The following is a 26,097-nucleotide window of genomic DNA, read 5'->3' as shown; positions in this document are numbered from 1 at the left end:
ACATAGCCGTGAATAAAATGAGCTACATGTAGTTGTCTGTTCTATTTACAGCCAAAACTGAATATTTAGAAGCCAGGGGTTACCTGGTGACTGCAATTTACAATGCCTGAAGGGATACCTAAATATAGATAAATGGTTCAAATCCTGAAAAGTCCATCACAACACTGTGCAATAATCGCAGGCCCTTAGAGCTAATGCCACCCAACTTACACAGAGACGCTGCGTCCAAGCAGGTCAAAGCACATGGAAGATTCTTTTTCACACTTTATCTTCTCAGCATCTTTGGGAGCTAGGAAGAGGAAAACACTGTAATATTAGGGAGATGAAAAAGAATATGAACAACAAAAAAGAAAAAGGATATGGACATATGATATAAAAATCTACTAGGAAGAAAGAATCCAGGCAGTTGAAATGTTCATTGTCTGCCTTTCCATAACAGAGAAAACCTGCTTTTAAGATCCATGCTATTATACTTCAGAACAATGCACCAGTGGACCTTGGCAATCCCTATAAATTCCAAGAATTACCAGGGCAAATAGAAATGTAAATTTATCTAGCTACTTCACTGGTGAAATATAACAGGATCACCAAGCTGGGAATCAGCCAGTCTGCATTAGGACCTGTCTCTGAAACTTCCAGTGGAAGCACTTTGTGCTGGGCATCCGTGGGACCCAATTCCCATATGAGAGCAACACTCTGTGCTTCAGCACTGGTCTAAGCATCAGACGAAATTGTATATAGAAGATTTGACCATTCACGGAGTACTACACAAATCTAAAATACTGAGCACTTTTTCCTTTTTGCTTTTCTTTCCTGTTTTTAATCCTGGGACCAGAGGGCATGGAACAAATGAACCGAGGAACACAACCCTTCCTTCTAAAATTTGTTCTGGCCGCTACTCTCAGCACACCATAATCTACCAGGTTGGCATGCTCCATGACAACCTGCTAATGTGTAGTTACATCTTGTGCATTCCACTAATTGTGTAGACATTAAATACTAGATCTAATTCCAAATAATTGATTTATTTGGTGTATCTGAGAATATTCTATGCTGGAAAGCATGGAGCTGACTTTAAATAGCAGAAAGTGTGGATAAGAAAATTGTATTCAGTCAAGAGGCCAGAAGAATTCTACTGCAAGTAATTTCTGGCCACTAGTAAATTTAAAATACAAAATAACTAAGAAGACAAGTTTAAAATGATGAATATAAGTCAAATCCACATAATATAAATTCCTAAAATAAGTAATAAACAGTAAGGAAACTGGCCTAGGTGGACTTGTCTGGAAGCACAGCTTGAGACACAGATTTGGGTACATTTGATTTCTTGAGAGAATGTGCTTCAGGAAAAATCTGCAAGGCATCTGGGAAAAAGGACAGAGAAAGGGAAGGGACCAAGAAGGGTTTGGCCTGCAGAAAGGTCTGGAGCATAAAGTGCATGCAGAGGTGGGATTTCTCCATGAGAAAAGTGGGGTGGGCTTTTCCATACCCAAGTCGGTCTGGTTTCCAAGCCTAGGCTCCTAGGCACCACCACTCTATGTTCAATCCTTACCACTCACTCTCAACATTATGTGAACTTATTTCCAATGTTATCTAAGGTATAATTACTTGTGAGAAAAGACTATAGTCTTTCTATTTAGATGCCAGCCTACATCCTTTTACTATCTTCTGGTACCCACACCCTGATTTCCCTCTGGGAATAATTCCCCACTCCAACCTCATTTTATTTGGTTCCCATGAAGCAGACGCCACCCTCTACTCTAGAAACGGAGCAATCAACCCATGCATAATCAATATATTCACAGTGTGTGAGTCACCCCTTCTTGGGATCTAGAGAGACTCACCCAAATAGACAAAGACATGACATAGCGCACTCATGATACAGAGTGAATCGTTCTTAACTTCTTTCATTTCTTAATTCCCTTCTTCTTTTCCCTCAGTCCACACGCCCTGGTATTTGCTCTGAAATGCAGGGGTCCAGGTCACCTTTACTGTCATTATCATTGCCATCATCATCATCATCATCATCATCTGTTTATAAAAACACCGAAATTCCAGTGTGCCCCTAACTATTTTCCCTGGGGACCACAAGAACGTTTAAGGATCATAAAGACCCTAGAAGTCAAAAAGAGCCTACTATTTGAACCAATTTATTTTTTAATTTTCTTTAGGGTTTTATTTGCTTTTCAAGATGGATCTTAGTATATTGCCTGGCCAGGATTTTGAACTCCTGGCCTCAAGTAATGTTCCTCCCTCAGCCTGCCAAACCACTAGTATTACAGGCTTAAACCACCATGTCCAGCCTGAAAAAATGTCTGTATTGTCCTTTTACTGCTGTAGTTGTATATATTTTTGTTACTCATGGGTTTAAAATTATAAAGTATTTTTTTTATTACATCAGGGCAAAGAATCCATTTCTTCTGTATTTTACAACACAAGACCATTTCAGGTAATAGCCTGTCGCTTTGGCCCAGGGCCTGTGTGCGTTTCTCTCTTTGGCCCCTTTTATGAGGAATAGTTTTATAGGTTTGATAATGAAATGAAAAGTTTGCTCCTCAAAACTTTTAGCTGCAACAGAACAAGTTACAGGGCATTGTGAGCTACAGAGCAAAGCAGATACTGCTCTGATTTGGAGATCATTGAACAGTTCAGACCAGCCTATGACAGAGACGCCTGGTTTACTGACGATAAATCTTTAACAGTATTACAGGTACATGATAAATTCATCTCAGGATTATTAGAGAAATGTGACCAAGATTAAAACAAGGAAGTGCTTACTCAGAAAGTGTCGTGGAATAAATATCATGTTAACTTGTATGGTATTCTCTGGGCCCACTGAAAATAAGTCACAAAAGAGACAAGGATGTACTGACATTAAATGTGGATGTGCTTACCAATGGTTTTCAAACATGTTTTGTTCAGACCCAAAGTGTTTTATCTGCTGGCTCACAGAGTTAGGAGGCTACAATTATAAATGCCAAAAAAAAAAAAAAAAAAAAAAAATGTTTTAAGTAAGAGGGTATGAGGGGAAGGCTTTGCCTCTCTCTCTTCACAGAGTTTCTGCTCCATACCCTAATTACTTCTAGTCCCAAGCCAATGCAAGGGTCAGGACTTCTAAAACAACTCCTTCTGACTCCCAGCTTTTGTCCCTTCCTCTGGAGATAATAAAGATAAAAATAAAGCTTTTATTTTATTTTCTCCAGGTTCTTGAACATTTCAAACTGGCCTCCCCATAAGTTGAACATGTTCTTATCTTGGTTTTAGAAACTCCATTGTGAGTGATGAATGTGCCCCGACAGAAACAGTTACGTGCCCTCTTGTGTCTCAGTCTTCCCAAGCAGGAAACGGACCCAACAAATAGACACTTTAGACATGGTTATACTGACCTACTCTTCCTTCATTCTTTGTCCATATTTTATTAGTAGAAAAATGTCATAGCCTTTAGGCATGCATGTTCCATACTTCACATGCACGCTTTTTAGCCCAAAAGAAAGAGCAGTAGGATCTATAGTCTCTGACTCTGGGGTGTGTGTGTGTGTGTGTGTGTGTGTGTGTGTGTGTGTGTGTGTACAGGCACGTATTATATTGGATATGTAAAAGTTGAGGAATACCATTCAAAATTGCCCTTCAAGGCAAATGGTACAATTGTTTCTCACAGGTCAGTTAGGAGAGACTGATAAAATTTAATATATTCTAAACAAAAAGATACAGAGATATTTGGGGATTCATTTCTGCTAAAACAACAGTGATTTTTGTCCGCAGTGGTCATAAGAAATAGAATTTTGATTACATGTGTCTTCCATGCTAATTTTCAGAGCAGAAATAGAAAGCAATTAGGTGATTGCGGGGGGAAAAGACTAATTTTTTTCCTCAGATTATTTTAGGATAAAAAATGTGAATGAAAACAGCATCCTATACTTCTGATTTTGATGAATTTTGACTGCCCTTCTCCTCAGTTAGGACAAATTGGTAGAAGTTTATTCCAATTACCTTCTGTTCATCTCAATTATTCTAAGCATTTCTATCTTAAGTGTGATTTCTAAATCAGCGTGCTTGAGTTTTAATGTAAATACCTTCTCCTAAAAATGCAAGATGCACTACAATGTAGTGACACCTTAAATAAAGAAAAAATGTAAAAATATCCATCCAAATAAGCCATCCTTTTAAAAAAGAATAGCACATTGTTTAGCCTCAGGGGATTGTTCCAAAGAATAACTGCAAGAAACACTCTTGGAACTCATTTTCCCAGGTTACTTTTGGAATCTGTGTAAGAGTCAAACCAGGAAAGAAATTTCACTTCTTTGTAGGCATATCTCACTTTCTGACCCAAAACTGTAATGTCAGCTTGATATTTTCTGTTTCCATTGCACCTGAACTTTCTCTTTTCTTAACTAGTTGCAGGCCTATCCCACCCCATCTCTCCTATCAATCACTACCTCCTGCCAGTTTTAACTCTTAAATATTCATCCCAGTTATCTTTGTCTCCACAGCACTAGCAAAGTGCCTCATCTCTTCTGGACTGCCATTACCTCCTAATGGGGCTCTCTGCTCTGGTCTTGTCACCCGCAAACTCACCCCCTCTATGCCATCCAAGTACCGTATTGAAAACAGAAATCTGCATGTGTGATTCTCCTAATTAAAATTTTTTAGTGGTACCCAGTCACATACTGTCAGAAATTATTAACCCAAGATTCGTAAACTTTCTTGGATTGGCCTTCCAGGGGCATCTATAATTCCCTTGAATCTATATACAAAATTTTGTGTTTGCATTTATGCAAGGAAAGACTCTTCCACCAGTCTCTATGATAGAGGGAAGAAAAACAACTGAAAGTTCCTGATCAAAGCCCTGCTACTTTATGTGTTACAAAGACTATCAACATTCTGCGCTTCCTCCTGTCCTGGTGGCTTCCATGTAGGCTGAATTATCTCATGATAGCTCAGAGCTCCAAGAACAGATGTTCCAACAAACAAGACATGAGTTACGTGGTCTTTCATAAAGCACCTCGGAAGTCATAGGGGGTCAAGTCTGCCATCCTGTATGGGTCAGAGCACCCACAATGCCACCCAGATTCAAAAGGAGGGACACAGACCCCACTTCTCAATAGGAAAAAGGTTTAAGATTTTGTGAACATGTTTCAAAGCTGCCGTAGATCGCAAGGGACCCAGGACAGATAGGAACAGAGCATAAAAAGGGTGCTGTTTTCCCCTCCTGTCGTATAGAGTTAGATGAAATTTCTTTGTGGATAGGCTTGACCTAGAGGGGCAAATAAGGTGATGCTTTCTTCCAGACTTTTGATAAGTTATAGACTCTTTTCCTCAGGCCGTTTTTTTGGTTGTTGTTTTAAGAAATTAAGGTCATTAAGCAGGGTGTAAATATACAGTATAAATTTATTAAAAGGTAAAGGGCTGATCAGAGGTATTAAAAATCCATGCCATATGCAGTAAATTTTTGCTTGATATAAACTGTCAGGAAATGAGACCAAAATTGCCTTTGAGTTGCAATCAGTGCTGTAGAGAAAAAGCATATTTTGCCTGCCTTACTAAGATGAGAGAGTAATGTTTTCATAAGAAGAAACTGTCAAATGTGTATTAAATAAATGAAGCATAAAACAAGCTTTCCTGCAGCTTCAAGCATGCTTGGATTTTAATAACAAGCATTTATCCCATGAATGAAAAGTTATATTTGTATCCAAGAAAAAAGGCTCTCCACTCTACGCTGGGGCCTTTCAGCTTTTAACGGTCTCCATTACTGATGACGTCAGTGAGTTGCTCTGCCATTTCACATCACATTCTGATGTTGGTGTTGATGGGAGATATAAGAGCCTGGACTAAAGAGGGGAACGTAATGGAAAGGACCCTTCCAGGGTTGAATGGAGAGCGAAAGGGAATGTGGAACAGATAGACCAGAATCAAGACGAGATGCAGAAGCTGAAGCCCAATAGTGTGCACTCATCAACATTGTGTCAGGGTCTCAGGGACCCCTCGGTGCCAAATTGTGGATTTAGAAAAAAGCGAAGGTCACGTTGGAGGACAAATGAAGAGGGAAACAGGAGGGCTTTGGAGTCCCCATCCTGATCAGGTTATGACATCTAATCTATGTTTCATGTAAGAGACGCTGAGTACCTTTGCTGAGCCCAAAATGGGGTTCAGAGACTGACAGTGCTAGTGAGCTGGTGACACCCTGGGGCATCTATTTACCTGGGTCACATGTCGATAGGGGTGTGGTTGGCAATATTTTTAAACTAAAGAATTAGAGAAGCATTTGAAAAATGGGGAGAGGAGAAAAAGGCAACAAGGAGAACGTCAAGGTGACGAGATGGCATCTGCTCTGGTCCAGCCCGAGGGACTGTGTGGTGGCCCCTGAGGCGAGCAAGGTGAACTTCAAAAGAGAAAGAGTTGTGTTGACAGAAGACCCTTTGAAGCTCTTGGCATTCACAGTGTGGTTTTGGCACTCAAGCCTACAACAGGACATACAGCTCTAGGCGTTGGTCCCAGGTGACCTTCCCCAGGAAGGGCCACTCAAGGGAACCAGCAACAGGGCATGACTACAGCTAGCAGAGCAGCTGCCAGCTGAAAGGGGCCAGCAACAGGCACAGTAGCAAGGTGACTTCATGGGCCAGAGGAGAAACGCATGAGCAGACTTATTTCTGAGGACACAGTCACCTCCCTGGGCACTCTCAGAAAACCAGGAAAATTCAACAGGCAAAACACTGAAGCGCTGCTGTCACACAGATGGACCCAAAGACCATTGTCTTCTGGTTATTAAAGTTAACGTGATCTCACTTCTTTTCTTAGGCAGGGTGAGTTTGCACTGTTTAGATTGCATAAGAAAATGATTAATAATTGAAACGTCACCAAGGTCGTTATCTTGTTGCATAATGTGAATCTGAGGTCACTTAGAGATTAGAAATGAATGAATCCAATCAGAATTGCTGGATAATTCGACTAGGGTATAATTTTGGAATATAAAAAGAAACCCAAATCTGTATGTTAAGCCAAGATTCCAGTCCCTTTCATTTCTCAGAGAGAAATGGACAAGAAATAACTTAAGAAAATAAATTTTTACACTTTGTATGTCCCCAGACACCTTTGAGGAAATATCATCAAAGGAGACCAGATGTATTCTGCCATTTTTAGGAGTGGAGATGTAGGTGACCCCAGTAAATTGTTTAGCATGGGCCTACTGAACAGCAGGAAAGATAGCTCTATCCATGAGGTGAAGCCATCTATTACTCACTGTAGGAATGAGGAAGGGAATTTTGGAACCCTCCATGTTGTTAGATCATCCATTCGTTCATACATAAACACACACACACACACACACACACACACACACACACACACACACACACACCATTTTTGGCCACAGAAGAGTAACTGAGGGACAAAGCATCTTGGTCACATAACAGAAGACTAAGACTGAAAAAATCTTTACAGCATTTTATCCATTTACCTCTTGTACCCACTAAGACATTGTTGATGTAGGTTTTTGGCATCCAGAGATTTCAATTTCATCTCACGTAAAGATCAGTGCCAACCACTGAAGATATGGAGGTAGCAATATTCTGAGCCACTTCAGAACCAACAACTTAATTGAAACATCAAATCGAGGCTATCACACAATATTTATGGCTATAGTTTGGTTTATTGTCTTATATAATTGGTACTGACATACACAAGATTTCCATCAAGTCTTTATATCCTTTCACAGAGGAGTCTACTATTCTACATATGAAGTAAGCAGCAAAAAGCATATTCCATCTTATAAAACCTTTTAAACCATAACAATATTATATGTCTTTATGTATGTGATAAAAACAGAATTATAAATCATGGTACAAAATAGCATAAAATTTGCACCATGATTTATAATTTTGTTTTCTTCCTCATCTGATCTAAAAAGCTGAAAAGTCATAATTCTGCCACCTGCTTTTGGATAACTAGCTGGCCCTCTTCCTTTTCTACTAACTCTTTTCTAAACATTAACATTTACATTTGTAAATCTAGGAAAACAGAGAGCTTTTTTTAATTTTTAAGGAGCAGCCTCTACTTTTATTTTAAGCAGCTCTGAAATCCAGTAAATCCAGTTATGCATTGCAATATACCCTAGGGTATGAGTGCAGATAACTTTTCAAAATTACCCAAAAACAATAAGCCTATTTCAGAGAGGCTTTAGAAATAACGCAACTACCCAAAACCCTGTCTCTATCAAGGACTATTTTCATCTAACAGTGGCATAATGGAAATGCTAATACATCTTCCTCTAAGAGCCTAAATCTCAAAATGAGGCCTGTTAATCTGCTCTCTGTGGGTACACAACAAACCATCCCAGAACTCAGTGGCTTAAAACGGCAACCATTTTGTTGGTTCACTGTCCTTAGGGTCAGAAATTCAGACAAAGCTTGACTAAATGGTTGTTCTGTTGGTCTCTTAAATAAGGTGACAAATTTTCTTGTTCCTCTGGGATTTTCCCAGTTTTAGCACTAAAAGTTCAGCATCCAGGGAGACTCATTAGTCTCAAGGAAACCAAGACAGTTGGTCACCCTGTGCCTGGAGTCTCTCATGAGGTGCTGGGCATCTGGTGGTTCAACTGAAGCTGGGTGATCTAAGACAGTCTTACTTGCATATCTCATAGTTGATGCTGATTGTCATCTGGGCCACGAGTCTCTTAACAGGCTTCCTGAAGCAGTAAGAGGGAATGCAAGCCTCAATGCACGAGACCTGTACTTGCACCAACATTTGTTGATGTTGGCTAAACCAAGTCACCTGGCCAAGCCAGTCGATGTGGGAGCGTACCACGCAAGGGCACGGACACAGAAGCCACGATTCTCTGGGCCCATCATTCTTAACCGTCTAACAGAGAGTCACATTCCATTTAGTTCAGATTTAACAACTCTGAGATCCCCCTCTTGTTAGTGCTATTACTTTGAGAGTCCGTCCTCTACTGGTAAGTCAAAGAACCCTTCATTCTTCCTGGGATACAATCCAAGTTAACTGTTGTTTCTCAGAAAGAAAAGCAGAAAACCTCTGTTTGTTGCTATTTTTGCTGTTGTTGCCACTTATTCCTGTTTAAAAAACAAAAATTCCAGCAGCCTGGTGCAGTCTAGTGGAAGAAGTACGAAGTGTTATGCTGCTAAGACATAGATCAGTCACTTATTCAGTAGGACTTCCTCAGAATCCATCCAGCAGAGAGTAAGCCTTGGTTTACTCAGCACTGCTGACTCCGGGCACAAGCCTGGGCACTCGGTGGGAAACCTCTTTTTACCCAATTTGTGTAGTTCCCATGCTATCAGAGCCATTTTTCCCATTATACATCTGTAGTTCCAAGGTGGATGAGTCAGGAGAAAACACAGCCTCCTATGATTGGAATCCAGTTTTTCCTCCACTTCTGCATCTTGGCCTTCCAAAGAAGAAACATTTCTGCCAGCCCAGGATCGGCTTCATTCTTTGCCCCTAGAGTGACCATCTCCTTACATACCAGAACAGTAGTCCTCTCTCATCCCCATAGTACCTTGTGACACCATAAAAAAGTAAAGAAATTCTATAAAAATGGTAATTTTTAAAGAAAAATTATACAAATAAATGTATCTGTAGTTATTTAGCCACTCTTTTTAAATTCTAACTTAAGCAATGCTTTCATACTTCCAAGGACAAAAGTGTTTAAAAATAGTGTTTTAATCTGAAATATCATTTTACTCCACAATTGAATTCTAGTTGAAAATGATTATATTTTAGGTGCAAGAGTTCTGAGTCATGGGCCAACTAAAGATTTCTGGTTATATAATTGAAAGTTATGTGGTTTGTCTTCATGCTTATTGACTTAGCTGGACGGAGTCCTGAGGGAAACTATGCCATTTCATTGCTGATCAAATTCATATTGCAAACCACATGTCCGAATGCTCACTGTGGCCATTGAAATGGATGGAAATTGTGAGCCATTTTATTTTCTAAGATGCCAAGGTGGTAGTCTCCTTTCGCTTACTGGGCCTAAGTTTTAATAGTAAGTAAATTTTAAATTAATTTCTTTATGTATGTTTATCTTTCAATATGATGTCATTTTTTATTATTCTGAACCCCAAAGATTATACAAGATACATTAACATTTGAAATAATGTTATCTGAAAATGTGAGAAAGTAGGCAAAAATAAGCCAAAGAATTTTTTTTTAAAAATTAAACTCCACCATGTTTTTTATTTATGGCATAAAGAGTCAATATGTGAAATAGAGAATATTAGGAAGATAAGCAACTCTTTAGAATACTGTAGGGGGTCACTCAAGGTTACAAGCATTAAGTACTGTATCTTGGTTTAGAGAAGATGACCAACTACACACTGTAAAAAAACGTGTTCACAAATGGAAACATAAAGAGTTTTTTCCTGATACCAAATGAAGAATGGCTCTGGTACACTTTACATTATAGCCTTGTTAATTCAAAATTTAGCCAAGTTTAGAATATAAAAATTGCTGTAGAAAAGTAAACTACTATACCCTAAGTAAAAAGGAAAGCATATTTATTACCTTATTCAACAGACTTAACATAAAATAGAAAACTGATTTCCATTAAATATTCAGAAAAGTCATGTATTTCTATGGCCTGTAGAATAAAAAAAAAATCTTCCATAAGAACACGTTTTTTTATGGTCACATTAATTTTAAAAGGCATCTCATAGATAGCAGGTTCGTATTAGTAGCAAAACTCAAAGCCTAATTTGTGATAGTGTGAACAATATTCATAAAGTACATTAAGATGTTAAAAGTTACATGGACACGGAGCCACATTAAAACGCACCTGCAATGAGTTAACATTTCCAGGGAAACAAGAAAAGCAAGAATATTTTGCAAGAAAACAAGCAATGTGAATGTACACAAGTTAGAGATTGTAGGCAATAAAAACCCATGGCTGAAGTTTCAAGTGATTAATATTATATTTTAAGTGAAAAAACTGGAATAACATGCTCAAAATAATAAACTACTCTTCTTCATTTCCCCCAATAAGAAAACAATGTGATACATTAAAACCTTTTATCTTTAATATCTGAGGGAAACATTCATCCTTGTTAACTTCAGTACAATACTGCACAATAGTTAACTACTCTTTGGGTGGTGGGGTATGAATTTCAATCCACAAATTCATTTGTGCATAATACATCACAATTTAAATTCTCTTTAGAGCCACTTGTTTCCAACAGAATACAGAAATGCTGTTCATAATATAATTTCATCTATATAAAATGGTGTTCATAATAAAGCATCATTTAAATCATTTTAAAAGGTGATTGGCTAAACAAAAATAATAATACTACAATGTGAGATTTAAAACTTGTGTAAAAGTAAAATGTATGACAACGAAGACATAGGTTGGGGGAAGAGAAATAAAGCCATACTCTCAAAAGCTTTTTGTAATATATGTGCAGTGACATAATATCACTGGAACACAAATCGTGATAAAAGAAAGGCATGTGCCACAAACCATTACAGTAATGAAGAAACCACTTACAACGAAGAAAAAGGGGTTTTGTTATGTCAACAAGGATAAATGAAATAATAAACAATATTCAATTAATCAAAAAAAGAGAAAGGGGAAAAGGAAAGGAAACAACAGATGAGACAAATAGAAAAGAAACAAGAATATGTCAGATTTCAACCTAAACACATGAATAATCGCAGTAAAAGTAAATGATCTAAATAGCTCAGTTGAAAAGCAAGATGCCTGTAAGTTACCTATAAGAAAACTATTTTAAGCATAAAGACACAAAGAGTTTAAAGGTAAAAGGATAGGAAAACTTATAAATACTAGTATTCAAATAACACAAATCCACATACAGCTAGACTGACTATACTAATATCAAGACAAAATAGATGACAGAGCCAAGAATGTTATTAGGGATAATAAAAGCCATTTTATAGAGATAATAAAGTTAATTCATCAATAACAAAAAAAAAGCCTGAACATTTATGTACCTATTAAGAGAGCTACAGAAACATAATGCAAACAACTGACAGAATAGCAGGAAGAAATAAACAAATCCAGAATTATAGTCAGAGATTTTAATACCCCTCTCTCAGTAATTGATACATCAAGGAGACAGAAAATCAGTAAGAATATAGATTTGAACAACACTATCAAACAACTTGACCTAAGAAATATTTATAAAACACTCTATCCAACAGGAACAGAATACACAACCTTTTCACATATGCATGGAACATTTACCAAGATAGACCATATTCTAAGCCATTAAAATGTCACAATAAATTTAAAAGAATTTAAGTCATACAAAGTGTATTCTCTGACCACAATGGAATTAAATTGGAAATTAATAACCAAAGAATCTCCAAAATATTTCCCAAACATTTGGAAACTAAGTTATATACTTCTATATAATCAATAGGCCAAAAATAAAACAAAAGAGAAATTAGAAAATATTTTGAACTGAATGAAAATAAGAACATGATGTAGTCGTAGGAAGAGGTTTATAGTACTAAACACCTGTATTAGAAAAAAATCTCATATCAGTTATCTCAGTTTCCACCTTAAATAATTAGAAAGAGCAAATTAAATCCAAAGTAAGCAGAAGAATTAAAATAATAAAGACTAAAGAGAAATCAATGACATATAAAGCAGAAAAACAATAAAAAAATCAATGAAACCAAAAGTTAGTTCTAAAGCAGATTAATTAAATTGTCAAGCCTCTAGCCAGACTTACTAGGAAAAAAGAGAAATGATACAAACACATTAACATTATTAATGATTATGGAAATGCAAACTAAAACCAAAAGAAGATATCACTATACACCTATTATCATGACTAAACTTAAAAAGACAGACCATAACAAGTATTGGTGAGGACATGAAGCAAATGGAGCTCAACACTGCTTCCAGGAAGTGCAAGTGGTACAGCCACTTTGGAAAATAGTTTGGCAGTTTCTTGAAATATTAGACACATACCTACTATATTGTCTAGTTATTCCACTTCTAGTAATCTTCCCAGGAGAAATGAAAGCACACATCCATATGAAGATTAATAAACAAAGTTCATGGCAGCTGCATTTGCAACAGCCCATACTGGAAACAATGCAAACATTCAACAGGTGAATGGATAATCAATCGTGGTAAATTCATGCAAATAGAATACCACTCTGCAATTTCAAAATAATGAACTATTGATACATGCTACAGCGTGGATGAATCTCAAAATAGTCATACTGAATAAAAGAAGTCAGACTCCCCAAAAAGTGTATACTGTATAACCATATGTACATAAAATTGTAGAAAATGCAGACTGATCTGCAGCGACAGAAAGCAGATCAGTCATCGCCTGTTGGAAAGAAGTGAGAAGAGATTACAAAGAGGCATGAGGAAACTTTAACAAATGATAGATAGGTTCGTTTTCAGTGATGGCTGCACAGAGAGATACACAAGTCAAAACCTAGAAAATTGTATACTTAAAATATGTGCAATCAACTGTATGTCAATTACAACAACAATTAAGCTGTTTTAAAAACTCATGGACAAGTACGAGTAAATACATAAATAGAATAAATAAGTTTATCTCCTATCTGTCATTCACGTCAATCAAGACAGGAGATACTAATTTATTTAGGGTTTTGTAGAAACATCAGTGAAGGTACAGAAGAGTCATCTGAATTTATGTTATTATATGTCTAAAATAACCTACAATACACTGCATTGGTTTTTTATAAACTCATTAAGAAAATAAGATTATTGTGTTTCTAACAATCTGCAGTAAAAATTCCATTTAGAATTTTTCTTGCCCAAGGTCTATAATAATACATCAATGATAGTTCTAATTTTGAGATTCATCGTGCACAGTGTAAGTTTTAGTGCACTTTGTCTCATGTTTTACACAATGAAATGAAAATATATTTGTATGACTTGGGACCTTTCTATTTGCAGTTCAGATTAAATAAGACTGAGAATTTCTGACTACTTATAACCAACTCTTGCAGAAGCAGTGGTTACACTTGGTAAAGTGTTCTTTGGGGAACTGCACTCAATAAATGTTACAATCCTAGTTTGTTGCAGCTCCAGTTGTAATTCCACTCTGAAATTCAGTGGGTAAAAAATGGAAAAAGTTCAGGCTGCTAGAGAGAGGGATAAAGTAAGGCACATCTGATTCCAGAAGTGTTATTAAAAGAAAAAAATTTACATGAGAGAGTTTCTTTATATTATTTTCTGAATTCTGCCCACTTACCTGGGGAAAAACCTAAATCTCTCTTCCAGCCTTGTAATCTCTTCATCTACATAAAGCCTACACCTTCAAAAAAAATTCCTAGACTGAAGTAATTAAATCAAGTACCATCTTAGCCTGCAAAGTCCTTGAAATATATAACACACTTAGACAGATTCAGGTTATGTTCCCCAAGTGCCTTGTAAAGCATTAACAAGACTAAGTTCTCAGTTGATCAATAAATTGGTGTCTACTATGGTTATGCAGATCTTTTCATGTAAATCAACATGCAAAATTTGGTACTTTTGTTTATAAATTTCCCTTCATTTAAAAAAAAATTTCAAAACTGTCAAATCAGTTATGTGTTTTGATCAATTTGCTCGCTCTGTGTAGAGGTGTTCTCTGTTTTATATCTGTTTGTATGTAATTAGGTCTCTTCACCTCCAAACATTGAAACAGAAGTACTGTTGTGGTGAAGAGCCTGAGCCCAGCCTCACCACACACCAGTCTTAGCCTTGGGCAGCATTTCACCTCTTCTGCGTGATTCCTCAAACCGTGCATAGGGATCTTGTTCGTAGGATTGTTGTGAGGATTGATCAAAGTAATTAGGTATAGATTTTATCCTTTAGCCCAGAATATAGTGAGCAGTCAAATAAATAAATAAATAAATAAACAAGAGCACCTTTGAACTGCAAAAATATTTAGGGCAGGGCCCACCAAATGGTTGTAATTCTCTTACTACGCAATAACATGACTGAAATGCATCCTCGCAGGAGTGGAATACTTGAAAATTATTATTTCACCAAAACTAACATTTCCTAGAAAGGCAGAGAAGGCCTAAAACGAATAGTACAAAAAGAAAAGACTTAGTTTAAATTCCAGCTTTGGCACATTGAACTACCAGTTCTGGTTGCTTATTTTATTCTAACCAACTGATTTGTATGTAGCTTATAAATTGGACATGACCTGTTCATAGTATATGCTTGGTGAATGCATACTGAGATATTACTCAGAGATACTGTCTACAAAAGCATTTTCAATGCTTTTATCTGTCTGATAGTATAAGACTCCTTTCAGTTTAAGGAAAAATTATAAAACTGACTTTTTTGCTTTATGGGTTATTACTACTCATGTATTAATATTTCTCACTAATGATAAACAAATGGAGCAAATGTGGCTTTACAGGGCAATTGTTGCATTAAGACCTGAACTGCAAATATTTAATGCTCACAAGGATTCTTTCTCCCTCCCTACCTACGTCCATTTCGGTGAGATACCCAAAGAGAACCCTATATCAACTTACAGAAAACCAGTGCTGAAAAACTCCACACAGCTGACCACTAAAACATGACTCGAATTTTACTTTTTCCCAAGCAAAATGTTATTGTCTTTCATATTCACGGTCCTTTAAAGATTATTTTGTTCATTTCACAGGTCTCCTGTTATGGCTGGAGGTCTCTTTGCTGTGGATCGGAAGTGGTTTTGGGAATTGGGTGGCTATGATCCAGGTTTAGAAATCTGGGGAGGAGAACAGTATGAAATCTCTTTTAAGGTAAGCCACAAGACTCTCTTCACACTATGTCTACATAATTTTGACAATTCTGATAGAATACCACCATGTTGCTTCATGACCTATGTTCTGGGATGACTTGATAATAGACATGTCAACTTTCCAAGTGAGCTCTTACAGTTTTTGTTTGTTTCGGTTTTTATTTTTTCTTGACATATAATCATTATACAGATTTGTGGGGTATATGTGAAATTTTGATACATGCATACAATGCATAATTATCAAATCAGGGTAATTGGGATACCCATCACCTCAAACATTCATCTTTTCTTTGTGTTAGAAACATTACAATTTTCTCCTCTAACTATCTTGAAATATACAATATATTATTAACTATAATCTCCCTACTTGTATAAGGCCATTTTTGCATTGCTATAAAGAAATATCTGAGACTGGGTAATTTACAGAGAAAATAAGTTTAATAGGTTCACAGTTCTGCAGGCTATATAAGAAGTGTGGTTCTGGCATCTGCTTCTGATAAGAGCCTCAGGAAGCTTTTAATCATTACGGAAGGCAACAGGGAACCAGCATGTCACGTGGTGAAAGCAAAAGAAAGAGGCACAGGGGTGAGCTGCCACACACTTTTAAACAACCAGATCTCATGAGAACTCATTCACCAGCAAGAGGATGGCACTAAGCCATTCATGAGGAATCCATTCCCCATGATCCAAACACCTCCCAGTGGGCCTCACTTCCAACACTGGGGACCACAATTTGACATGCGATTTGGAGGGGGCAAGCATCCAAACTATATCACTACAGTACTATCAAATACGAGAACTTATTTATTCCATTTAACTGTATTTTTGTATTCATTAACCAACTTCTCTTTTCGCCCCCTCCCTATACCCACTTCCTTCTATTCCCAACCTCTAGTAACCACCATTCTCCTTTCTAACTCCATGAGATCAACTTGTTTAGCTCCCCATAAGACCTACGACATAGGATGTTTTTCTACATCTGACTTATTTCACTTAAAATAATGACCTTCAGTTCAATCTATGTTCCTGCAATGAAAGTATCATTTCTTTTTATGGCTGCATAATATTCCATTGTGTATATACCCTACATTTTCTTTACCCATTCATCCAATAGTGGACACTTAGGTAACTATTGAGATCATTTACACACACACACACACACACACACACACACACACACACAAATGGGAATGCAACTATCACTTCTACATACTGATTTCTTTTCTTTTGAAAATATACCCAGCAGTGGGACTGCTATATTATATGGTAGTTCTATATTAGTGTTTTGAGGACTCTCCATACTCTTTCTTCTATTTGCTATATTACTTTGCATTTCCACCAACAGTGTGGGAGCATTTCCCTTTCTCTGCATCCTTGCCAGCATTTTTTTTATTTTTTGTTTTTGAGATAATAGCCATTTTAACTTGGGTAAGCTATAACCTCAATGTGGTTTTGATTTGCATTTCCCTAATGACTAAAGGTGTTGAACATTTTTTTCATTTATCTGTTGGTCATTTGTATGCCTTGTTTTGAGAAATGTCTATTCAGGTATTTGGTCCATTTTTTAATTGAATTATTTGAGGGGTTTTACTATTGAGATGTTTGAGCTCATTATATATTCTGGTTATTATTTCCTTGCCAGATGTATAGTTTGCAAATATTTTCTCCCATTCTATAGGTTGTCTCCTTAATCTGTTGATTGTTTCCTCGCTCTACAGAAACTTTTCAGCTTGATGTAAACTTGTCTGGTTTTGCTTTTGTTGCATGTGCTTTTGAGGTCTTACCCTAAAAAGATCTTTGCTCAGACTAAAGTCCTGTAGTGTTTCCCCAACATTTTCTTCTAGTAGTTTCATAGTTTTTGTTCATATAGCTAAGTCTTTAATCCATTTTCAGTTGATTTTTGTACATGATGAAAGACAAAAATTTAATTTCATTTTTCTTCATGTGGCTATCCCATTTCCCCAGTATCATTTATTAAAGAAACTGTCCTTTTCCCCATTGTATGTTCTTGGTGCCTTTGTCAAAAACGAGTTGGTTGCAAGTGCATGGATTTATTTCTGGGTTCTCTATTTTGTTCAATTGATGTATGCATCTGTTTTTATGCCAGTATCATGTTATTTGGGTTACTATAGCTTTGTAGTATAATTTGAAATCAGGTAATGTGATGCTTCCAGCTTTGTTCTTTTTGTTCAGGACCATTTTAGCTATTTAGGGCCTTTTCTTGTTCCCTACAAATTCTAGGATTTTTTTCTATTTGTACGAAGAATGTCATTGGTAATTTGATAGGGATTACAATAATTATTTAGATCATTTTGGGTAGTGAGAGATTTTAACAGTATCAATTTTTCCAGTGAATGATAGTGGTGTATCTTTCCATTTTTTGTGTGTCTTCAATTTCTTTCATCGTTGGTTTGTAGTTTTCTTTGAACAGATCATTTCACTTCTTTAGTTAAATTAAGTTTATTCTTAGGTATTTTTGAGCTATGATAAATAGGATTGTTTTCTTGATTGCTTTTCAGATTGATTTCTGTTAGTGTATAGCAACTTTATTGAATTTATTTATCAGTTCCAAGAACTTTGGTGGAGTCTTTAGGTTTTTCTAAAAGTAAGATTATGTCACCTGCAAAGATAATTTCACTTCTTCTTTTACAATTTTGATGCACTTTGTTTCTTTTTCTTGCCTAATTACTCAGGCTACGACTTCCAGAACTAGGCTGAATAAAAGTGGTGTAAGTGAGCATCCTTGTCTTGTTCCAATCTTAGGCTTTCAATTTCTCCCCTTTCAGTGAGATCTTTCATGTTTGTATGTAATGTAGAGCATTTATCATATTGAGGTATTTTCTTTCTATATCCAATTTGTTAGGAGTTTTTATCATGAAGGAATGTTACATCTCACCGAATACTTTTTCAGCATGTATCAAAATGATCGTATGCTTTTTGTCCTTGATCACATTTATTGATTTTTGTATGTTGGACCATCTTTGCATCTTTGGGGTAAAGCCCACTTGATTATGTTGTTCTTTTTAATGTCTTATTGAATTATGTTTTGTTGAGAGTTTTTACATATATGTTTATCAGGAATATTGGCTTATAGATGTGTGTGTGTGTGTGTGTGTGTGTGAACTTATCTAGTTTAAGTATCAGGATAATACTGGCCTTACAGAATGAGTTTGGAAGAATTTCCTCCCTTCAATCTTTTGAAATAGTTTCAGTAGAATTGGCATTAGTTCTTCCATAAAAGTTTAGTAGAGGCCAGCCACAGTGGTTCATGCCTGTAATCCCAGCACTTTGAGAGGCCGAGGCAAGTGGATCATGAGGTCAGGAGTTTGAGACCAGCCTGATCAATATGGTGAAACCCCATCTCTACTAAAATCACAAAAATTAGCCAGCCATGGTGGCAAGTGTTTGTAATCCTAGGCACTTGGGAGGCTGAGGCAGGAGAATTGCTTGAACCCAGGAGGTGGAAGTTGTAGTAAGCTAAAATTGTACCACTGCACTCCAGCCTGGTGACAGAGTAAGACTCCATCTCAAAAAAAAGAAAAAAACAGTTTGGTAGAAGTCAGTAATTAACCCACCAAGTTCTGGGCTTTTCTTTGATGGAAGAAGATTACTGCTTTGATTTCATTATTCATTTGATCTCTTCAGGTTTTCTTTTACTTCATGGTTCAATCTTCATAAGTTGTATGTTTACAAGAATTTATTCATTTCTTCTAGGTTTCCAATTTTTTGGTGTATAGTTGTTCATAATAGTTTCTAACAATCCTTTGTATTTCTGAGATCTCAGTTGTCATATCTCCTTTTTCATTTCTGATTTTATTTAGAGTCTTCTGTCTTCCATTCTTAGTCTAGCTAAAGATTTATTACATTTATTTATCTGTTTTAAAAACCAATTTGACAGTTCATTGATCTTTTGTATCAAATTATTGGTCTCTATTTTTAAGTTCAACTTTTATATTAGATTCAGGGGGTACACATGCAGGATTGTTGCAAGTGAATATTGTGTGCTGCTGAAGTTTGGGGTATAATTCAATGCATCACCCAGATAGTGATCATGGCATTCTATAGGTAGTGTTTTAACCATTGCCTCCCTACTCCCTACCCCCTCTTGTAGCCCCAGTCACTTTTGTTCTCATATTTATGTCCATGTGTACCCAATGCTTATCTTCCTCTTAGAAATGAGAACATGTGGTATTTGATTTTCTGTTCCTGCATTAAACCATTTAGGATAATGACCTCTGGCTGCATCCATGTTGCTGCAAAGGAAATAATTTTGTTCATTTTTATGGCAGTGAAGTATTCCGTGGTGTATATGTACCACATAATTTTTATTCAGTTCACCATTGATGGGCACGTAGGTTGATTCCATGTCTTTGCCATCACAAATAGTGCTGCAAGGAACATGTGAGTGCATGTGTCTTTTTGGTAAAACGGTTTATTTTCCTGTGGAAATATACCCAGTAATGAAATTGCTGGGTTGAATGGTAGTTCTATCTTTTGTTCTTTGAGAAATCTCCAAACTGCTTTCCCCAGTGGCTGAACTAATTTACATTCCCACCCACAGTGTATAAGTGTTCTTTTTCTCTGCAGCCCTGCCAACATATTCTATTTTTAATTTTTTCTTTAAGATAGAATCTCACTCTGTCCCCCAGGCTGGAGTGCAGTGGTGCGATCTGAGCTCACTGCAACCTTTGCCTCCTAGGTTCAAGTAATTCTCTTGCCTCAGCCTCCCATGTAGCTGGGACTAAAGGCACCTGACACCACGCCTGGCTAACTTTTGTGTTTTTTTGTAGAGATGGGTTTTTGCCATGTTGGCCAAGCTAGTCTTGAACTCCTGACCTCAGGTGATTCATCTGCCTTGGCTTCCCAAAGTGCTAGGATTATTTATAGGCATGAGCCACTGCAACTGGCCTCTATTTTTATTTTTGAATAATAGCCATTCTGACTGGTGTGAGATGATATCTCATTGTGGCTTTGATTTGCATTTATCTTATAATTGGTGATGTTGAGCATGTATCAATATGTTTGTTGGCCACTTGTATGGCCACAAAAGAAGAGTCCTTTGCCCACATTATAACAGGGTTATTTGTTTTTTACTTGTTCATTCATTTAAGCTCCTATGGATTCTAGATATTAGACCTTTGTCAGATACATAGTTTGCAAATATTTTCTCCCATTCTGTAGGTTGTCTGTGTACTCTGTTGATAGTTTATTTTGCTGTGCAGAAGCTCTTAAGTTTAATAGGCCCCACTTGTCAATCTTTGGTTTTATTGTAATTGCTTTTGAGATCTTAGTCATAAATTCTTTGTCAAGGCCAATGTCTAGAAAAGCGTTTCCTAGATTTCCTTCTAGAATTGTTATAGTTCGATGTCTTACATTTAAGTCTTTAATCTATCTTGAGTTAACTGTTGTATATGGTAAGAGGTAGGAGTCCAGTTTCATTCTTCTGCATATAGACATCCAGTTATCCCAGCACTACTTATTGAATAGGAGGTCCTTTTCCCTTGCTTTTTTTGTCATGTGGATATTCAGTTATTCCAGCACTATTTATTGAATATGGAGTTCTTTTCTCATTGTGTATTTTTGTCAACTTTGTAGAAGATTAGCTGATTGTGGGTGTGCTGCTCTATTTCTGGGTTCTCCAGTCTGTTCCCATGCTCTATGTGTCTGTTTTTGTACCAGTACCCTGCTGTTTTGATTACTGTGGTCTTGTAGCACAGTTTGATTTTAGGTAATGCAGTACCTCCAGCTCTGTTCTTTTTGCTTAGGATTGCCTTGGCTATTTGGGTTCTTTTGTTGCTTCCACATGAATTTAAGAATATTTTTTTCTAATTCTGTGAAAAATGACATTGATAATTTGACAGAAATGGTGGTGAATCTGTAGATTGTTTTGGATAGCTATTATAACAATAACTATTCTTCCAATTCATGGGCATGAAATGTTTTTTCTTTTGTTTATATCATCTATCATTGCTTTCATCAGTGTTTTGTAGTTCTCCTTGTATAGAGGAGAACTTTGCTAAAGTCATTTATCAGGTCTGTAAGCCATTTGGCAGAGTCTGTGGGATTTTCTAGGCATAGAATCATATCATTAGTGAAGAGAGATGATTTGGCTTCTTTTCTTATTTGGATGCTTTATGTTTCTTTTGCCCAAATGTTCTAAGTAGGACTACCAGTACTGTCGAATAAAAGTGGGGAGGATGGGCATCCTTGTCTTGTCCCAGTTCTTAAGGAAAATGCTTCCAGCTTTTGCCCATTCAGTGTGATGTTGGCTATGGGTTTATCATAGATGGCTTTTATTATTTTGATGTAGATTCTTAATGCTCAGTTCATTGAGTTTTTTTTTTTTTTTTTATCAAGAAAGAATGATGGGAATTGTCTTTCTACAAAAGCTTTTTCTACATCTATTAAGATTATTATATGGGATTTGTTTTTAATTCTGTTTATGTGATGAATCATATTTGTTGATTTGATCATGTTGAACCAGCCTTACATCCCAGGAATGACGACTTCTTGACCGTGGTGAATTAGCTTTTCGACGCACTGCTGAATTTATTTTGCTAGTATTTTATTGAGGGGTTTGTGCCTATATTCACCTATAGGATTATTGGCCTATAGTTTGCCAGATTTTGGCATCAGGGTGATACTGGTTTCATGGAATGAATTAGAAAGGAGTCCCTCCTCCTCGATTTTTTTGGAATAATTTTAGTAGAATTGGTACCAGTTCTTCTTTCTATGGTTGGTAAAATTTGACCGTGAATCCATCTGGTCTGGGCTTTTTCAGTTTGCTGGTTATTCGCTACTGATTCAATTTCAGAACTCGATATTGGTCTATTCAGAATTGCAATTTCTTCCTGATTCAATGTTGGGAGTTTGTGTACTTCCAGTAATTTATCCATGTCCTCTAGATTTTCCAGCTTGTATGCACAGAGATGTTCATAACACTCTCTAGGGATCTTTTTTTTTTCAGTTGTACTTTAGGTTCTGGGGTACATGTGCAGATCATGCAGGATTGTTGCATAGGTACACATGTGGCAATGTGGTTTGCTGCTTCCATCTCCCATCACCTGCATCTGCCATTTCTCCCCATATTATCCCTACCCAAACTCCTCACCCACCCACTATCCCTCCCTTGACCACCCCCAACAGGCCCCAGTGTGTGATGCTCCCCTCCCTATGTCCCTGTGTTTTCATTGTTCAACACCCACCTATAAGTGAGAACATGCAGTGTTTGATTTTCTGTGCTTGTGTCAGTTTGCTGAGAATGATGGTTTCCAGATTCATCCATGCCCCTATAAAGGACACGAACTCATCATTTTTTATGGCTGCATGGTATTCCACAGTGTATATGTGCCACATTTTCCTTGCCCAGTCTATTGTTGATGGGCATTTGGGTTGGTTCCAGGTCTTTGCTATTGCAGACAGTGCAGCTATGAACATACGTGTGCATGTGTCTTTATAATAGAACGATTTATAATCCTTTGGATATATACCCAGTAATGAGATTGCTGGGTCAAATAGAATTTCTATTTCTAGGTTCTTGAGGAAGCACCACACTGTCTTCTACAATGGTTTAACTAGTTTACATTCCCACCAGCAGTGTAAAAGTGTTCCTATTGCTCCACATCCTCTCCAGCATCTGTTGTCTCCAGATTTTTTAATAATTGCCATTCTAACTGGTGTGAGATGGTATCTCAGTGTGGTTTGATTTGCATTTCTCTAATAATCAGTGATGATGAGCATTTTTTTCATATGTTTGTTGGTCTCATATATGTCTTCTTTTGAAAAGTGTCTTTTCATATCCTTTGCCCACTTTTGTTTTTGTTTTTGTTTTTTTTTTCTTGTAAATCTGTTTTAGTTATTTGTAGATTCTGGATATTAGCACTTTGTCAGATGGGTAGATTTTTTCCCATTCTGTTGGTTGCCGATTCACTCTAATGATTATTTCTTTTGCTGTACAGAAGCTCTGGAGTTTAATTATATCCCATTTGTCTATTTTGACTTTTGTTGCCAATCCTTTTGGTGTCTTAGTCATGAAGTCCTTGCCTATGCCTGTGTCCTGAATGCTCTTGTCTGGATTTTCTTCTAGGGTTTGTATGGTGTTGGATCTTATGTTTAAGTCTTTAATGCCTCTGGAGTTAATTTTAGTGGAAGGTGTTAGGAAGGGGTCCAGTTTCTGCTTTGGGCACACTGCTAGCCAGTTTCCCCAACACTGTTTATTAAACAAGGAATCCTTTCCCCATTGCTTGTTTTTGTCAGGTTTGTCAAAGATCAGATGGTTGTATATGTCTGGCATTGCCTCCGAGGCCTCTGTTCTGTTCCATTGGTCTATATCTCTGTTTTGGTACCAGTACCATGCTGTTTTGATTACTGTAGCCTTGTAGTATAGTTTGAAATCAGGTAGTGTGATGCCTCCATCTTTGTTCTTTTTGCTTAGGATTGTTTTGGCTGTGTGGGCTCTCTTTCGGTTCCATATGGAGTTTAAGGTGGTTTTTTCCACTTCTGTGAAGAAGGTCATTGATAGCTTGATGCAGACAGCATTGAATCTTTAAATTACTTTGGGCAGTATGGCCATTTTTAATGATATTGATTCTTCCTAACCATGAGCATGGAATATTTCTCCATATGTTTGTTCCTCACTTATTTTCTTGAGCAGTGGTTTGTAGTTCTCCTTGAAGAGGTCCTTTATATCCTTTGTTAGTTGTATTCCTAGGTATTTTATTATCTTTGTAGCAATTGTGAATGGGAGTTCGCTCATGATTTAGCTCTCTGTTAGTCTGTTATTGGTGTAAAGAAATGCTTGTGATTTCTACAAATTGAGTTTGTATCCTGAGACTTTGCTGAAGTTGATAATCAGTTTAAGGAGATTTGGGGCTGAGATGATAGGGCCTTCTAAATATACAGTGATTTTGTCTGCAAATAGAGACAATTTGACTTCCTCCTTTCCAATTTGAATACCCTTTTTTTCTTGCCTGATTTCTCTGGCTAGAACTTCCAATATTATATTAAATAGGGGTGGTGAGAGAGGGCATCCTTGTCTAGTGCCAGATTTCAAAGGGAATGCTTCCAGGTTTTGCCCATTCACTATGAAGTTGGCTGTAGGTCTGTCATAAATAGCTTTTATTATTTTGAGATATGTTCCTTTGACACCTAGTTTATTGAGAGTTTTTAGCATAAGGGGCTGTTGAATTTTGTCAAAGGCCTTCTCTGCATTTATTGAGATAATCATGTGCTTTTTGTCTTTGGTTGTGTTTATGTGGTGAATTACATTTTCAGACATGTGTGTTGAACCAGCCTTGCATCCCCGGGATGAAGCCTACTTGATCATGATGGATAAGCTTTTCAATGTGCTGTTGCAATCGGTTTGCCAGTATTTTATTGAAGATTTTTGCATCTATGTTCATCATGGATATTGGCCTGAAGTTTTCTTCTTCTGTTATCTTCATCCCAGAAGGGTACCTGCCAGATGTCAGCCTGAGCTCTCCTTTATGAGGTGTCTGTTTGGGTATACAGGGGTTGGGGAGCTGCCTGCGGAGACAGTCTGTCCCTTATAGGAGCTCAAGTGCTGTGCTGGGAGCTCTGTTGTTCTGTGCAGAGCTGCTGGGCAGGTACCATTAAGTCTGCTGCAGCAAAACTCATAACTGCCTCTTTCCCCAGGTGCTCTGACCTGGGAAGGTCAACTTTATTTATCAGTTCCTGAAGTGCTGCTGCCTTTTATTAAGAGATGCCCTGCCCTGCACAGAGTAGTCTTGTCACAGTCTGCCAGCAGAGGCACTGATGAGCTGCCACACGCTCTGCCCCACTGCTGTGTGAACTGCCTTGGTATTGGCAGACTGCCTCAGTAGTGGTGGATGCCCTTCCCTCGACTGAACTGGACCATCCTGGGTCCAGCTGAACTTGCTGCGAAACTCTCAAACCAGAGCGTTTCAGAATGCTTGTTTTGTAGGGGTGGCACCTGCCAAGCCAGATTGCCTGGCTCTCCATCTCAGCCCCTTCCCTTTCAGTTGAATGGGCTGCTCTGTCTCCCAGGTGTTCCAAGTGCCAGTTGAAACAGCCACCCAAATTGGTGTGAGTTTCTGTGCACCAACCCGCGGCACCAGCCATGCTGAAAAGTGGCACTTTTCGGTCCAGGAATCTCCTGGTCTGTGAGCAGTGAAAACTTGTTGGGAAATGTGATGAGCACTCACCCTCTGTGTTGTTCTTGCTGAAAACTGCACTCTGGAGCTGTTCCTATTTGGCCATCTTGGATCCTTTGGATCTTTTGTACATCTGGTAAATCAATTGTAATGCCATCTTTGTCATTCCTGACTATGCTTACTTGAATCTTCTCTCTTTATTCCCTTTGTTAATCTAGCTA

At 37.4% G+C, this 26,097-nt stretch overlaps 1 protein-coding gene across 1 annotated transcript in view; it reads left to right on the top strand.

Moving 5' to 3' along the window:
- Nucleotides 1–26,097, top strand: part of GALNTL6 (polypeptide N-acetylgalactosaminyltransferase like 6) — a 1,203,768-nt gene that overhangs the window by 1,049,263 nt on the left and 128,408 nt on the right. Inside the window, exon 8 of the mRNA XM_003938723.4 lies at nucleotides 15,627–15,744. Coding sequence (XP_003938772.1) covers nucleotides 15,627–15,744 — 118 coding nt within the window. The remainder of the gene's footprint in view (nucleotides 1–15,626; nucleotides 15,745–26,097) is intronic.

The sequence above is a fragment of the Saimiri boliviensis genome, chromosome 3, assembly GCF_048565385.1.
Source record: "Saimiri boliviensis isolate mSaiBol1 chromosome 3, mSaiBol1.pri, whole genome shotgun sequence".
In the NCBI taxonomy this organism is placed as follows: domain Eukaryota; kingdom Metazoa; phylum Chordata; class Mammalia; order Primates; family Cebidae; genus Saimiri; species Saimiri boliviensis.
The sequence above is the reverse complement of the archived record's forward strand: the minus strand, read 5'-3'. Positions and strand labels throughout refer to the sequence as shown.